Source organism: Echiichthys vipera, assembly GCF_963691815.1.
Source record: "Echiichthys vipera genome assembly, chromosome: 11".
NCBI lineage: Eukaryota > Metazoa > Chordata > Actinopteri > Perciformes > Trachinidae > Echiichthys > Echiichthys vipera.
This window is the reverse complement of record NC_139836.1, coordinates 18,721,413-18,740,017: the sequence shown is the minus strand read 5'-3', so window position 1 is coordinate 18,740,017 and position 18,605 is coordinate 18,721,413. Positions and strand designations below refer to the sequence as shown.

Sequence of the window (18,605 nt, the reverse complement as noted above, 5' to 3'; positions counted from 1 at the left end):
GTGTTCCTAATACTGGCTACTGAATTTATATAGCAGTATTCAATAAAACTCTTTAAATGTGTAAAACAAAACCTTCAATAATTCATTTGATTTGTTTTTATTACGGAATGATGTATTATTGAACTATGTATTAACATCATCGAGACACAAAACCACTGAAGGGAGATAAACTGATAATATTGATGTACAGTTTGTATGTATGTATGTATGTATGCATCTATGTACGTATGTACCTATCTCTATCTTTATGTATGTATGTATGTATGTATGTACATATGTACCTATCTCTATCTATATGTATGTATGTATGTATGTATGTATGTATCTATGTATGTACGTACGTATGTATGGATGTATGTATGTATTTATGTATTTATGCATGTGTATATATACTATGTATGTATTTCAGTGTACCTTTGAGGCATAGTTCCGTCCGTCTGATCCACACACAGGCCCAGTGGAGGAGATGGGACAGGGCTGACAGTTTCCATCAGGAGACCTGAGAGCAGGCTGCTTCAGCCTGTAGGAAAGAGAGTGGACACAAGCATTTCAGCCTCACTTAGTCCAGCTGAGACAGCAACTGCTGTGCTAATTCAGAGTACAGACACAGCAGCACCAACCTGAGCACGAAGCAAACTGCCCTCCTCCATGTTGTCTGAATGTATTAGCTTATCATTAAACAGCAGGCAGTCGTACTGCACCGGTGCACAAACAAGCTTTATTATTGCCACAACCCAGACCAGCACAAGCCACTGACTGTAAACTTGCTGGAGTTGACCTCATGTTAGTGCATTAACAGAGAAGATTGTTCTTGCCCAGTGGCTGCACACACTCACCTGTGTTCAAGTTTCTTGCGATTGACGCACACAGCTCTCTGGTATCCCTGGGCGATACACACCTTGTGTCGGCTGCACTTAACCTTTTGACAGGGGTCCTTGGTGGTGTCTACATCTGGGGAAAAAATGAAAATGAGATGCATACTGTAGGATCGTCACTGCTTCACTTTCTCTGCCCATCATTCTACTATCCACTGCCTGCCTCAAATCCCACATCTCTTTCCTGTATTTGCTCAACATAACCTGAGTCAGTCTAAATGATGAGAGCGGGGCAGAACTGTTGGTCTTGCACTGTAACAAATATGGATATTGAGGCATTTTGTGCTTTATCGAGGGTAGAAAAAATAAGCATAATTCTGATTGCAAAAATGAAACGAGCTTTTAGTGGCATGAAGGAGATTAGTTTGTTTCTGATGCACCTGAGATTGTTTTGATTGAGTTGATTTGTGCAGGAGGAAAGTCTGATTGCCACACCTTGCAGATTTCTTCTTATTTACCTCATTAAATACGATTTTAAACATACAGTTTAGCTGACCTGTTACGATGAAGCTCACTCTGCCCCATCCATCCATCCATCCATCTATCCATCCATCCATCCAGCGCATTCTCTGCTAGCAGAGTGCTGGACCGTGTGTCAGCGCCCCTACACACACACTCATATGTCACAGCTGTCTGTTCCTAGCAGGCCTCGTAAAACCAACCTGGACGTCACACTCTATTCTCCTTACATACCCGGCCTTTATTCACCAACACTATCCATCAGTACAAAGTCCTGAAATACAGATCATTCACAGGCTGCTATTTCTAGTTTTATCTACATTACACAGAGGCTTGTATTCATCCCCTGCTCTTCCCCTGTATCCATCCTGTTTTATGGCACTAATTTTGCAGGGAGGCTTAGGATATCCTCTCTTGTCCTCTCCGGTGGCTGAATACATTGATGCTACCAACATCACAGGATTATCAAAGCGAATCGACAGATATCTGATTTAAGAACCAAATCCAAAACAATACACCCTCCCCCTGTCATTACTGAGCTGGTTTTATAACAGAATGACTGACTGACTGCTCTGACTGAGACACAGTGAGGCTCAGAGGCATTAATGCCCAGATGCAGACTCCTCATCCATTTAGACTGTCAACAGTGGAGCCTTAGTCTCCGGTCGCTCTGTATCCCGGTCGGCATTGATTGTGTGTGTCAGTATCTGTGTACAGTATCACGCACATCTCCCAGCTTTTCTCGCCAGCTGTCTCCGCCTTTCTAGCTCTTGGTCTCCCCTTTTGTCACTGCCATGCCTTTTCTGATTCACACCAGTGCATCAGATGAATCAGGGTGAAGCAGCAAATTAAACTCCTACGATACTTCCTGACACAAAGGAGCAAAGGAGATTAAGGTGCTAATGGGGAAACAGTTCAGTCAGTGGGGGGGGGTACACAAACCGATGTTCTTTTGCAATCCGTCAATGAAGATTTAACCAATACTTTGGCAAAATAAATAAAAAAACTTGAAGAAGCAGGATACAAACAGAGAGCAGATAATCCTGCCTTATAATAGCAAACCATTTGTAAATAAATATTGTCGGCTACAATGCTGGCGCGGCATTGTGTTGTGAGTACAGAAGCATACGCTGGCTGGCTGAGCCTCATGTTAACTTAACAGGCTTCCATGGATTAAAGCAGTGCCTGCGATGATGACGTTTCCATAGCAACAGGCTCTCCGCGGTCCGGGGAATCATTTCTGGGTTGACTGTGATTTGCAGCTCAATCTGGTGTTTCTGAGAACTCTCTCCCTTTCTGTTTCTGAAACCCCCTGTAGAGAAATCATTTCTACCAATCTTCCTGTCTTCCTTCTTTTGGCACTCCTTCTTCTCAAATCAGACATCTTCACTTTGTATTCTCATCCATGTTCTGCCTGTGTGCTTATTGTTTTCAACAGCATATCTACTCTTTCTTCATTCAACCCCAGATGCACCCACCTACTTGCATTTTTACTTTTTTAAAGTCTCCTCTTTTGTACTACACTAATGCCTGCAGCAGTAAACCTCTCCTAATTAGGCTCCCTGTGCTTCAATCTAAGCCAATAGAGATTTGCATGAGGTTTATCCCTGCAGATTGAGGATAAGGAGAAGCAGAGCTCAGGCCACATCCTCATCATCAACCCTCTTATCTGCTACTTATGCTCTCTGTCTAATATCATCAGTGCTATCTTGTCTTCTAGGTAGCAGTGAGGCAGTGATGTCTCTGAGATGTCTGTGAGTCCAGCTAATGCAAAAAGAGGCTTGAATTGCTACTGTGACAAAAAAATAACCAAGGGACAATAAAGGTCTAGACTTTAACCTGCATTAATAGATTTTTTTGGAAAGCAGGCAGTGCAACAAGCTGAAAACCCAACAATGACATATTGTCCCCTGCGATGGCGAAAGTTGCTTCTAGTAGGCTAAACATGGGGCAATGTTAGCATTATTTGAGTCGTGTTTTCTGTCCACCTGATGAATGTTGAGTCCAATATTAACTCTCCTTTTAGCTCTGTCAACTACTGAGAAAAATGCCTGGCGGCTCAATGTTCTACTATGTTAATAGCTAGTCGTAACTAACTTCTTCTGACTGCAGGTAGCAGGGAACATTTGTATATAGTGAGTTCACAGAAAATAATTGCGTACTGTGGCTGGAAACCAGCTTGATATGAGCAGTGAGACTTAACTAAAACTGTAAAGTTGCATAGCCTCGCAAGCTCCATTGTATTTTACTCTCAGATCAGTCTAGTAACTTGCAGCAAAGAAAATTTGGGGTTGCCCAAGAGACCGAACCAATCAGCGTTGGTTTTGAGGCGGCTCGAAGTGTGACGCAACGAGAAGCGACTGTTCAGTGGAAACAACAGTGGCTTACGCGGATGAGATGAGCGCAGCTATGGAGCAAGCCGCTCGCTAAGGCTTTGAATGAATTAAAAAAGTGAATAAGTGTATTTTTCTTTTTTACAAACTATTACATTAACATACAAATATTTATTAGTGCAGTTTTAATCTCCTGAAAAACATGGACACAAAAAATAATAGGGAAATAGGCTAACAAAAAAATGAGGCTACAGTTAGATATAATGTGAAGGACTTATTTTGGAGCGTGATTAGAGGGTGTTGAATAGAGGAGATTCAGTAGCAAGAAGATGAGAATACATAACACCCATCTAGAAATGGAGTAGCTAACGCGCTTATCCCTTTGCAGGCTGTGGGGTTTTGAATTTGACAGAAGCAGCCCCTGGTGACCTAAAGAGAGAGAGAGCGGGAAGGGATGACGCGGGACACATTTGCGGAGTGTGAAGGTGAGAAGGGCAGCAGTTCCCCCCAAGAAGGATTGTTACAGCTGCTTTTGGAGATGTCCAGACACAAGATATGTACAGCATGTACAGAGGTGGGCAGACTCCCTGGTAGGGGTAGAGTCTGGGGCAGGATTTTTCCAACAAAAAAATAAGAGTTACTTGATTGCCTCAACGTTGAGTTTTGAACTGGTGGGTAAAAATCTGGCTAAAGGCTTCAACAAGACGTTTGAGGGCAATCTACCAAATCTGTGTGCATACGTGTGTGTGTATGTGTCTGTCTGTCTGTCTATCTGTCTCTGTGTGTGTGTGTGTGTGTGTGTGTGTGTGTGTGTGTGTGTGTGTGTGTGTGCGTGTGCGTGTGTGCGTGCACTTATAAGGACCTGTATCTAAAGCCTCACGAGGTATCAAACTCTAGACCTTGTGAAGTGTGGACTCAGCGTGTTTTCCCATCTCCTTAGTGTCTGCCATTGATCTGACACCATTGATTTGCCAGAAAGTGTCTATTCACTATTCACCTGGCCTCTCTGGTGGAGATAAGTTTCTGGAAATCCAAGGTACACTTGAAAGCTCATGTATAAAAGGATCAGGTCTTCAAAGAGTGCTGTACGCAAACACTTGGGTGTGTGTTGTTTGTTCTTATGAGTCCAAATTACAACCCCTCCCCTGTGTTTACTGTCTTAAGAGTGAAGTGATTCAATCAGTTGTTGGATTGATGAATTGACTGTAGAAATCGACTGCAGATTACCCGGACCTCACCCTCACGCTGCAGTCAGCCACTGCAGTGCCTGAATGCAAATTTCCACAAAGGCATGCTGTCGCCATTTATGGAGGATTGAACCTGCCAAAATGAAATAAAAATACATAAATATATAAATAACTCGATAAATAAATGAATATGCCATTAAATGTACCAAAAATAATATGAAAAATAAATATAGACATTAACTTATTGAGAAAATGTGACATGAATAGATATTTCTGTTTTAATTTACCTTCTTTATGTATTTACTTTTTTATTAATAATTCATAATTTATTTTTTAGTAATCTTTAAATGTATTTATTTATTTTTACATTTATTTAAATCATTTTGAATATATTTTTACATTTATTTAATCCTTTTTAAAAAAAGCTATTTATGCATTTATTTATTTCTGTATTCTTTGCTTTAGACATTTCTTTTTCATGGGTGTGTCATCGGGTCAACCTCTCACCTGTTGGTTGATCAGAAATCGACTATTACACTGCTTCACTTACTGGTGCACATTGCAGACTAACACGGACAGGCACATATGGAACTATTATATTCACAGGAAATAAAACAGATGTTGCCAGTGTCCTTGTGAAGGAGAAATGCGTTTTATTATTTCAGTAACTTTCCGCATATAATCTCTCACCCTTCATGGTCATAAAGGACACTGGTAAAATACGTTATACTTCCTGTAAACAGACTCAAATTAACCTTGTTTTCATATAGTATGCTATATCGTGCTAGGTTTACCCACCGTGGCTTACTCACTGTCAACTCAATCTGGGCTGTTTGATGACATTTACCATGAATGTCAGTGTGTGTGTGCAGTGTAGCAGTGTAGAAGTCGATCTCTCATCAACCAATAGGTGAAAGGTTGACCCCCTGACACGCGCCACCCCTTTGCTTAATCAAGGAGAAATGTAGAAAGCAAAAACCGATACAGAAATAATACATAAATAAATAAATACAAGAATAAATTACAAAAAGGAATAAATAAATAAATGTAAAAATATATTCAAAATGAACAAACAATAAATGCAAAAATAAATTTAAAGATTACTAAAAATAAATATATTAATAAAAAAATAGAAGGTACATAGGAAAGTAATAAATGTAGGGATTATTACAAAAGTGAAAAAAATAATGATGCCAATTAAAAGAGAAATATCCATTTATGTCAATTAATTTTATGGTACATTTAATGGCATATTGATTATTTACCATGTTATTAATATATTTATGTATTATTTTTTTTATTTGGGCAGGTTCAGTCCTCCTTATCGTTGACTGTCTGACTGTAAGAAGTGTCGACAGTTCAGAAGCCCTGTCCTCCTCTGCACAGCGGTGTAGCAGACTGGGCTGCCTGGCTGAGAGATGGGGCCTGCTGGCTCAACTGAGCTCGGGAGTGAAGACATCACGCTGATTTAGTGATGTCTCAGAGGGACAAATCTCCTCTCTTTGATCCTTCGCTTCATTAGGCCACTCATAAAGTAAGGCAGATAAATGGAGGGAGATAGCACACTCATGTCAAAATGAGAGGAAGGGAAACAGAAAGATGAAGGTCTTCGTACTATGTGGAATGAAAGTAGCAGGGTACCATTCATTTGACAACCTAAAGCAAGCTTAAAGCGGTGCTAACGTGTCATAAAAGCTGAGCACACACAGTTGAACACTTAAATTATAGTGATGCCATTTGTAAAATTGATCTACGTTGGCTATGCTTACAAAAGTTGGGGTCTTATTTCAACTCCGTTGTCACATGAGAGCGTCAGTTTTGCACAATTCTGCAAAACTCAGGATAACATTCAAATACAACATTTATTATCATCCAATGGCAATGTCAATGAAGGTGACATATTGTTAAAAGTGAGATATCCAGGTCTTTTTGATTATTAAGTCATTTCAAGTGCTTCTAAATACTATGACAGTATCAAAATGCTTAATCCAAAGAGAAATGCACACAGGCCGTAACCGTGCCTTTAAACAACCTACTACATCAGATGCCAAAACTGCACCGTATATAGGTAGAAAGTGCCGCTACAGTGTTGTTACATCTGTTCCCTGGCTGCAATGATGGTGCAGAGATGCAGAGAGCGGAGATGCTGAAAACCTGGAAATGCTGACCAATCAGAGCCGATTGGATTTTTTCGTGAGGGGGTCTTAAAGAGACAGTTGTTAGAACAGAGAGCAAATTTGTTTTTGAATGTTAAAGCATTTGACTTAAAGTGAGAGAGACTGAAGTTATGGTAAATGACAACACTGAACACTGAACACCGGTACTGGATGTAAATCACTAGATGCAGAATCATTCAATCATCATTTCAAATGAATGAAAGATACGGTGTCTCCTCTGCAGTGAAGTTCTACGTCACAAAAGTCTCAGTCAAGACTTTTAACCACAACCTGTAAAAATCTACTCCAGTGATGAGTGAAGACCAACCTTTTGATTACATTGTGTAGGATCTTTATTGTCAACCACCACTGATGATGAATGGATGATGAATTAAAGTTTTGTTCATGTTATATTTAGTAGGCCTATCACTTATTCATATCATGCCATTGTAAGAAATAGTGGAAACAGTGTTTCCCACAGAATTACATCCTATTTGTGGTGGTAGCTGCCCAGCTGGGGAATTTGGGAAATATCCCAAATTGGAAACTTTCCATGGGAATTATGGGAATTACAGTAAATTCATGGGAATTAACTAACATTAGGGGTTTTGTCACAGGCAGACACCCATGCAAAATAATCAAATTAAAAGACTTTACATCTCAACAGATTTATTTGTAAGTAGAACTTTAATAATTTGTATTATTTCACTGAACAACAAAAACATGAATGTTGAGTAAAATATGACTCATCCAACTGACCCCAAACATTCAAAAATCAAGTCAAAATCATGTGTTCATGTGATGGAGGAATGCACAGTGCATGTAGGAGGAGTGGCCTGAATACCCCTGCAATAAGCAGTGTGCTATGTGCATGTAATGGAGGAATAGCATAGAAGAGATTATTCTAAAATATATTTCCCCCAACTATATTTAAAATCCATATTAAGGGTCATCCAATTTTGTAAATTCAAGGTTTATTCCTGTTAATTCCCATACATTCCTGTAAATCCCTATGGGAAGTTTCCAACTTTAAAAATTTGAGGGATTTTGCAACCCTAATCTCGAGTAAGTACCGGTAAGTAGCGGATGTTAGCCAATTTATCAACAAGATCAGCCCCCTCTTGAAGAATTAGTTTGACGTTATCCACTCAAGACAGTATTTTGCTAAGCTAATTAGCATTTCGTCCATGCCGCTTTAACCACAGGTTCCAATTACAGCAATTCTAAAACTGGACCCAGGTAAGATGGCCGTCATACGGCTGTTAAGACATGACGTGACGAAAAATATGATTTCCGGGTCCAAGCTGTTCCAAGCCTTGTATTTCTACAACGTTCCCTGTTGTTTGAAGAGATCTGAGCTTTTAAAAAAAAACAACGTAATTGTCATTTTACCTCTTTCTTATTGATGAAGAAGGTGTCTAACTGACAAAAGATGTGATCATAATTGTTCACATTTTCGGCTGTTGATGTCTTTTGTCTGAACGGAATGGATCCGAAAATCGTATTTTGAAAGGATGTTACGTTAGCCTTAACAGCCAGATATGAATCCATCTCAGAATGGCAAGTCAGAATGACACGTCACATCTACAGTGCTGTTTACTATCTCTGAATGACCAGAGTGCAAAACATCTTTTTCCTTCTGGCTCTTTCATTTTCCCCCTATCATACTCTCCTACACTAGTCAACTTGCACCAAACTGCCTTAGAGTTGGCAGGAATAATGTTGGTGTCAATCACTTACACTAAATCAAGGGACATTAGCCCCCACCTCTGTCTCACTTCCTACTCATGCTTTTATCCCCTCTTTGGCCTTTCATTGGAAACCATAATTAGTCCTTCATTAAACCCTTGGAAATTGCGCTAATGGACTCTGCCATTCAGCCAACTTCATTTAAGCTGCAAATCAAGCGACGATAGTCTAGGACATGACTGTCATGACTTCATCTAGCAGAGGCTCAATTAACCGGAGTCTCAGCAGGAGTTTAAGAGGAGATCTCAGATAGTCAGGCTCTATGTCCAGCCTGTGTTTGAGTTTATATGAGAAAGAGAAAAAAAGGAGAAAGCAGAACGATGTGGTGATGGGTTGAAGTAGAGCCGATGTTAAGCATCCTTGGGGAGATACATCAGATCCACTCAAGCAGACAAAACAGAGCGCTTACATTTTCAACCTTTTTTCGGAGCCAGTACAAGTGTGGCCAGCAAGGGGCTAACCCCAGAACACGAACACAGAGTATACGCAGTGCTGTCTAACTCGATGAACCCACGACCATCCGGAAAGCATCAGAGTTCAAACACAGGCCACAGATTCTGCTACAGTAAAGGCTAATACCATTCAGTTTCAATAAATCATGGGGCTTTGCTTTCACTACATTAGCATGCATCCTTGGCAGTGATGCCAATATTCTTTTGGCACATGTATATGCCTCATTCCTGAGTGTAAGATGAGACGTTTTGAGCACAGAAAAAGATTTTTGGTAAAACATGGTTTTATTTTGACCCTAGACTGGTATACATGTGTGGATATACTTCAGGTTTTGGCTGCTAAACTTTCTCAATGTCTGTTTAATGTGTTTTGCTGTCACTGAAAAAACACCTTCCTGATGAGTGAGGTGAAGGCGTCTTTACTGCAGAAACCAACTGGGCTTGGAGTCAACTGTCAGGCAGCCAAGATATAACAGAATTTCATTAACAGAGAGTCTGACAACTGCAAGTGTGTGGGTCTATTAAGAAGCAACTGCACTTACTCTAACAAGCTACACGGCTGTGAATATACATTATGCCTCGATGGAGGAATTCCATCTTATCTTTGGACCAAAAGCGTCACATGAAAACTTTGTCAGCAAGACTAGTAAAAAGTATTTTTTCCCCAAAACAGGCATTTTTCTTAATCAGGATCGTCTTATATTTGGGCAAATACGGAATAAATTCTGTATAGAGATATAAATGATTATTAAGCAGAAGGAATAATAAAATTTGAGCAACAAAAAAAAAATCTGTCTTTGGCTCAAAAGATGTATGTTAACTAGTTTAAGGAATTAAAACTACTAATGCCGGACAGAATTTTGTTTTGTATGCTAAAAATTAAACCTAAATTATGTGCTTGCTCAAAAACTCTCATTGCATGCTCAGGATTAAGCCACAGATGTTATGCCATATATAAAACGGGTAGCTCAAATCAAGCAATCTGATCAGTTCATAGCCATGGTGTAATACCCTAACACATCAACTATGACGTCTAATTCATTTGCACAATCCTATTTCTCTGGGGGAAAAAACAGCTAACAAAATGATAGCCTAAGCTTAGACCCACTGCAAAAAAGAAACATATTTGATCAACTTCGTCCTCCTAGACTACTATGGAAGAGAGTATATTTAGAATATTTTTTGGCTTTAACTTCCTGTCAGACAGCCTTTTCTCCGTCAGATGTATTGATTTCCTCAAAAGCTCCTTGGAAAGAAACACTAATTTTACCTCGCAAAAGATGGGAGTTGCAGGTCCACGTTGCCTTGCCTCAGTTAGTTTGTGTTCCTTCGCGACTTACATGAATGTGAATGCTCAACCCAGTTGCCAGAATAAAATCTTGGAATTGTACATTTCTGCAAATCACAGATACTTTCAAAATCAACGTTTCTGAACCACTGCAACCCGCTTTCATTCCCTACCGGGCTCTCTAGTTAAAGTCCAGTGCGTTTTCTGCTGTTTAGCTGTTATATAATGACAACATACACAGCCCATCGCGAGCTATTGCTTACATACTGTGTATGACCCTATGAACTAGAAAAAAACAACAAAATACTTATTTGGTTAAATGGCATTCAGGAACCAAGCACAGAGTGAGAAAGATATGAGATAGTGGGAGACTTACTGTCATTAGAACCTTGATTTTCATCCCAGGTACGAACATAATCATCCTGCAGAAACAGGAAAAAAACAATCATTTATGAGCAGCTGCAGAGAATGAGGAGCCACGTAATTCACACTGCTGGGCTGAGTGCACAGAGTTGTTGATATCACAACACATCAACACGCTGTCATCTTCATAGAGGAGAAGGAAAGTAGTTTACATCATCATCGCACAGTGATTATAATGTGTACATTAGGCTTGCTGCATGATAATTAACCAAGTGAGTCACAGAGACAGATGGGTATGTACTGTGGATGTACATCTGTATGGAAATGACCTCCATAAATCAGCACCAAATGTCTATATGTGAGACATATGTCTCTTTTTTAAGTTCTCTGCCTATTCCCCACAATTAATTAGAACATTAATTGTTCTAATTTCAATGGGCAAGTTGAAGGAGATTTAAAATAATAGAAAGAGAGAGAAGATGGATGGATGGAAATGCAGAGATAAAGATGTATAAAAAGACAAGGAAATGAGCCATGAATGAAAAGGACAGCATTACAAAGTAGAAAAAAAGAGAACTGACCTCTACCTCCTGGTGAAATGACAGCGAAAGGAGAGAAAATAGGCAATATTAGTGAAGAAGAAAAATGTTAATTAAGATACAGAGTATTAAGCGGCATTCAACGACATTGAAAAGCCCAGAGAAAAACCTTTAATGTTCATTTTAAAGCTCCATTTATAACATTTAACCCACAATTTAATTAACAATAATCCATGTTGAAAAGACATTCTTATTAAGATTTAATCACTCAAAAACGTTATCAGATATGATTGAAAGTAGCCCAGCACTCTGATTGGTGCATGGAAATACATGATATCACCTTATTCCAATCCTGCCCAATTAAAGGTTCTCTGTGTAACTTTTAGAAAACTCTTGTTATTAGCGACACCGGTGACCATTAGCTTGCTGTTTGCAAATTACTCAATCAGCTAACGTCACGAAGAAACCGACAGCAGTTTCATGCTAATATATTTCACACGTCAATGTTTCCTCCATGGTTGTTATAAGCACTGGGGGAAAATAGTTTTGTTGTACCACCAGAACACAAAGTCTACACATGCTGTGCCTCTGCTACGCACACTCACAGCAGCCGGCAGCCCACAGACCATCACAGCACAAACCCCAGCAGCGGGGGTCTGATCCTGAGCCGCTCCAGGTCAGCGCCAAGTATCAGCAAACTAGTTGCTGCTTTTATACAGGATAGCTGCCAGCATGTCCACAGACGGTCAGAGAAAAGTCAGGGAAGGTCTAACTTTTAAAGTCACGCTTTACAACCAGTTCGCCCATTGGCAAAAAAAAAAAACCTAACATGTAAAAAGTATCACACAGTACCTTTAACAACAGTGGAGAAAGCAAGGTGCTCCCGGGGTCTTTAATATTAAATAAATATAGAAAAAGTGAGAAGAAAAATCATACAATTTTCATCTCACTTTCTTGAACATACCCAAGAGCATTAAACTAGATGCATTTCTGATTGTGTGTATCTTCAATTAGAAGGGAATTCCACAGGAGACAGTACAGATGTAAAGCTCTTTTGAGCATATTGCTGTGTCTGAAAAAAATGAACATGAGTCATTTCAAGATGTTTACAATCGAACACACTCCCCCCTCTTTAGAGATGACTTACTCATCACCGTAAACATTTACTGTTAGTGCAAACGTGTGCCAAACAGCTCCCCCGAAGGCGATAAATTCTGACACAACATGGGAAATAAGCAGCTTTCATGAAAGCTGGGACCTTCTTCTTTGACCCCTCACAGTTTCATTTCACAGAGGTAAATATTTTCATCACTGCACTCCACTCGAGGGTTGGAATCTACCAAGCAGCACTACTGTTGCTCTACTCATTCTCTGCACGCTGCAGCGCTGAGCTCACTTCCTCTAGCTGCTCAATGACAGAAAAATCACTTCCAGTTAACCGGTGTCTGGATTTTAACTCAACACTCCAGTTGAGCTTCATGAATGATTGCCGGTTATGTACTGTAGTTTAACCTTGTTGGGCCTGATGGAGTCATGCATTAGCAGGGTAAGACCTCAAAGAGTTTATGACCTGGCCGTTAATCTGACGCCTCCCGTGTCTCCTTTATTGATGTTTCAGCTCCTGCATTATTTAGCAGTCTTTCTATATTTGTGTTACTGCCAGGACCAATGAGGGAAGTGTCCTGCTGCGCTGACAGGACTGCAAATCAAGGATTTCATAAAAGCGATGCAGTAGAAAATGTATTCGAGGAAAATAAATTCTCCTCAGAGCACATTTAAAGTGAGCATGAGACACGCAGCATGGTGACAAGTTTGGCAAACGGGAGAGAAGTTAAATCACTCAAAAATATGACTCATGGAGCAGAATTCTGAGGAAACAACAGTCAGTTTTTACACAGACGTGATTAGAGGAAGCAAGCTATCCAGTAGTGCTGTGATCTTCCTGCTGACATCAGAAAGATCTCCTCTTGCTACCTCAGCATCAAACATGGTAGACTGTTTACCCTGCTGTTGAGCTTCACAGTACTGATCGACAGATCGCAATTTCTCATATCTGTAGAATGATCACGACCCAGTGAACCTGTCCACCGTAAAATTGGGCTAGGCTCAAGTGGAACTGCACAGTGAAACTAAAAAAAGCAAAAAAGCTCTCTTGAAAAAGTGATAGATGTGGTGTTTGTTGGGTGATCGAAAAAGAAGAACAAAAGGAAAATGGTTGAAATGAGTGTGTGTGTGTGTGTGTGTGTGTGCGTGCGTGCGTGCGTGCGTGCGTGCGTGTGTGTGTGTGTGTGTGTGTGTGTGTGCGCGTGTGTGTGCGTGTGTGTGCGTGTGTGTGTGTGTGTGTGACTGACAGGTGTTTCTAGGTAAATGTCAGCTGTCAGGTGCGCTCTGTGTTCACATGGCTACCCTGAGGGGTTAGTTCCTGGTTGACAGCAGGATGCACTGCCTCATCAGTTGACAAAAGGACACAGTTACAACACTTTCATGTGGAGATCTATGTAGCCTCATCTGCCGCAGGAAGGTTTATACTTGACCTTTTCTCATAATTAGTGTTTATATCAGCTTTCAGCGGATTCATTAAACCCACACAGAACAGCACAGAACAACAATGTACGCACTGCCCTCTGTAGCAAACTAAAAATACCAACTCACTGTTGTGTGCCAACCAGTCAAGTTGCAGTTTACATCCAAACTGTCCACAGTTATATAATATATGTAGTGAAGGAATTTAATAACAGGTATTGTTTGTTTTTTGGCGAGACGGTGATGCTTCACACACATCTTCAACCAGGCAGCACATAATAGCTATACAATCACCACAGTTTCATGAATAGTGGCAGGGATTCAGTATTCAACCAAAGGTATGCCCTTCTGTTCCTGAGCTGTGGTGTTGACACAAACATTATGATGTCACAGTGTAGTTGACCTTTGACCTTTTGGATATGAAATGTCATCACTTCATCATATTTTATTCTATTAGAAATTTATGTGAAATGATTTGATAATAGTAGGACTTCTTGAGTTATGGCCAAACATCAGTTCATCCTTGAGTCCAGGTGGACATTTCTGCCAAATTTAAAGACAAGGGGTTCCTGAGATATCGTGTTCACAGACATAGGACAGACAAACACAAACATAACGCCTCAGACATAAAAAGCACTGGGGGTCATGAATGAATGAATTTTGAGAGAAGCGCTGTGAGACATGCAGGAATTTCTTTCAGACCTCATAGTTTAAACTAATGCAAACATATTCAGTTTGTCTGTTTCTTGATGAAAACCAAAACAGTGGTTCAAATTTGATCAAAGCAAGATGGTTGAGTGTGGAGCTCCCTGCTTTAAAAAGAAAACTCCGCCATTTGTGGCTTTATATTATGTCACACATCTTCCTCCTTTGCTCCCAACAGATAAGAGTCATGGAAGTAAACATATGTTGTTGTTTTTTGGGAACAATGAATTTTTCTCAAGACTTAGGTGTTCATCTTATGATGGACATGTGCAGGCTAGAAAGGTTTTCATCACACAGTCACCTGCTTTGCAAAAAGAGACTGCCACTCTACACCAGAAGTCCTCCTTACTGTAATCTCCCTCCAGACTTCATCGAGGAAAAGCCCGCATGCCCACCACTTCTGCTGCTAAGTCCTTTTTTTTCATCCTCCTTCCCAGTCAACTCTGTCGACAGCGAAAGGTCCTTAAGCATAATGCACAAACCCCTTCAAAGACGAGAGATGACTGGCACAAAGAGGCTGACCGTGAACAATAATGGTTTCTCACAGAGATGGAAAGCATCAACTGACTTTCATCTTAAAATAGTGGGGGAAAAAAGACTAGCAGTGGGTTCAGCATTTAAAACGTGCAACAAAAGTCTATTTTTTTTCTATTTAGTTTTTTAAATAGCACATCTTTACATGACAAATTCATGCACTTGTGTTTCATTCTACATTTTACAGTTTAAATCTTGATGCGTGGAAGCATGCTAATAAACTCTATTGGATACTATACAAAATATAACCCCAAAATCTGATGAAATAAAGCTGAATAATAATAAAAAATAAATTACTTGGCCCAGAGGTTGTCTTTAGCAGCGTTGCTACAGTTCCACTTTCTCCCACCTAGAGATTCACATGAAGACTGAGTGGCTACTCACACAACCTCTCAGCTTTGGTTTACAGATCAAATGAGATGTGCCTGAGATGAAACAAAACACCGTCAACAATATTCTCATCCTAAATGTTCTCCTCTTGTCTTCATGCACGCTGGTCTGCAGGGCACAAGAAGCAAGCCTGCTGATTCCTGTATTTCTGCATGCACACGGGGCTCCGAGATAGATAGCGCCGAGCATCAAACGCTGAGAGTCTGGAGTCAAGAGCAAGGCTTATGTAAGAGAGCTGGGAGGAGTGGGGTAAGTAAAAGGTGAAGTGGGGGAACTAGATAGATGGACAAACTAGGGTGGGGACCAAGCAATGATATAGAACAGTTGTTGTGCTGTGATATGATTCAAAGGAAAGATGACAGAACATATTTCGACCAGCCCAAATTATGCAGATTTTTTTCCTTTCCTCTGATTTTTTCCAAGTGCATAACCGCATAATTTACCTTTTTGGAGCCTCTAATTTATTCAGATAAACCAAGTTTCTTTTGCTGAATCTTAATAATACATAAGATTCAGTGCAACTCCGGGTGAAAGCATGGCATGGTCTTTTTTGGTGTGAATATTGTCATGACTGGCTCAAGAGGCCATGGCAAAAGACGATGAGATGCGGATAAACGTAAGGAATAACAATATTTATTAAAGTAACAGTGCCCAAATCAGAATAATGCCATGAGGTGTGTCAGTGTGTCTGCTGATGGGTGCATGTGAGTGTGTGGAGCGTTGTAAAGTGTAAAAACCAGGCCGAAGCCAACAAAACAATACAACAGAGCCGGAGGGAAGCCAGGTCCTTCTGTTGAGAGAGAGGATGAGACCTCCAGGAGACTGGTCAGGTGCTGGAAGACAGACAAAGCAGGCTCCAGGACAGCAGGGGGCCGTCACAATATACATCAAATAAGCCATCAAGACAGTTTTTTTTCCGTTGATCACCTAATAACAGAGAAATCCCTGAGAGTCGCTCGAAGCAAGACATGGCTAACACTGAGTAGCTCGGGGCAGCGCGATGAACCATCCAACATTGCTCAAAATGGCACCAATAAGGCTATAGCCGGCTCCTAAGGCTTTAGCATTGTAAAACAGTCTATTTTAATAAACTCCGGGTTTGCTAACTGCATTGTTGGTGCTTCGTTTTATGTTGTCATGCTACTGTAAAAGGATTGGTGTTATTTTGAGCAGTATTAGTGGTTAGAAAATCCGTTTTGGATGGTTCAGTGCTCCACCCCAAGCTACTCAGAGTTAGCCATGTCTTGCTTCTAGCGACTCTCAGGGATTTCTCTGTTGATAGGTGATCGACAAAAACTATCTTGATGGCTTATTGGATGTATATTGATGTCGAAAAAGACCCTGGGATGCTTTTACGCTGGTATTACACTTTTAATCATACTAAAGTATCTGAACATGTAAAATGGCCATGAAGCACATTCAGAAAAAAAGGGTATAATTTCCACTGAGGATGTCCTCCTCACTTTTCAATGTCCTATTTGTGTCCCCCCAATCTAAATTGTTTCGGGTTGATTGTTTTACTGATCATTGTCTGCCTACTGTCCTGCCACCAAAGTCATGATGAGAGAAGATCTGAGCTGATAAAAATGTTGAAACGCTCATTTCAGTGGGCTTAAATTATTACCCTGGCATGATGCAATTAGCATAAGGAGCCGCATTAGACTCTCTACACCCTGCGGGTTTAAACATAGACTTGGATCCAAGAATTATGCTATAGATGGATAGATATTTATTTATTTGTTTGTCTGCAGGACTGGGGACAAACTTCTGGCCCGGTTTTCATGAAATTTGGTGGAAGAACCTATTTAATTTTGGATAGCTCTGAATCCCATTTTCTGAGTATCTGCAGAACCTCTGGTGCATTTCCACTCTGGGGACTACAACTGTAAAATGCATGTGTACCTGCACTCTGTGTTCTCATTATAAGCCTCGAGCTTTGCCGAACATTTGACCTCCTGAAGGTTTGGTGTCTGCAAGCTCAGCTTCTTTATTACAGTGTTCCTTTTTCTCATAATCCCGTTTTTTAAATGCTATGCTCCGGCACAGAGAGAAACCACTGGACAGAGAAGATTGTGGACATTATGGCAGGAAAGTTTGAGTCTGACCAAAATCATGTGGTCAGAATTGTGTCCACACAAAATAAGATCAGATTTGAAATGTAATACAAAGACTGTGTGTGAGACTTTGTTGCTACATAAGATGCACCAGGTTGCACAAAAAGAAGCAATTACAGTCCAAAGCGCAGGCCCTTTTTTATGCTTCATTTTGCAGATGGATTTCCATTTCTATTGTAAAATATACTTTGACAGGTGAATAGGCATATTGTTCGCATTACACTTCTCCCCACTGGTTCATACATGAGTAATCTCTTTCATAATGAAGGTGGAAAAGAAAAAGTATTAATTTTGTCTGCACTGAAGGACACTTGAATACTGAAGAGATTTTGCTTTATATATAATAATTCCCTGCCTCATTAAAAAAAAAGGCTCTCATGTAACTCTTTACACTCAAATAGAGATGAGTGACGTCAGAAATAATGTGACAGAAAAGGATGGATAAAAGGTTTAAATACGAAAAGTGGCTCAAATTGCGTTTCATTATGTAAACTGTGAATTGCTTTTTCCATTTCACTGGATACATATCCAAAGAACAGGACAGAAGGTGAACTGGTTTTACTAAATTTGACAGAAATTATGATACGTCTCTTAAACTTCCCTGCATCCTCCTTATAGTTTTGCAATACGGACAATGGACACGCACGCACGCACGCACGCACGCACGCACGCACGCACGCACGCACGCACGCACGCACGCACGCACGCACACACACACACACACACACACACACACACACACACACACACACACACACACACACACACACACACACACACACACAATCACAGCTATAAAAATCACACCTAGTCCAGCAAGTCTCTGTGCACTCATGCCAGCCCTGTACTCACTATCTATAAATAAAATCAGCCCTTGTGCCTTTCAGGGCCCTGCAGGGAATAAGAAAACAGTCTGCAACTCACAGGAGAATCCGGTA

The 18,605-nt window shown here is 40.4% G+C and overlaps 1 protein-coding gene across 1 annotated transcript in view; it reads right to left on the bottom strand.

The window, feature by feature from the left end:
- spock2 (SPARC (osteonectin), cwcv and kazal like domains proteoglycan 2) overlaps positions 1-18,605 on the bottom strand; it is a 32,242-nt gene that overhangs the window by 5,963 nt on the left and 7,674 nt on the right. Inside the window, exons 2-4 of the mRNA XM_083923044.1 lie at positions 10,876-10,921; positions 837-951; positions 415-520 (exon numbers count right to left, since the gene is read on the bottom strand). Coding sequence (XP_083779170.1) covers positions 415-520; positions 837-951; positions 10,876-10,921 — 267 coding nt within the window. The remainder of the gene's footprint in view (positions 1-414; positions 521-836; positions 952-10,875; positions 10,922-18,605) is intronic.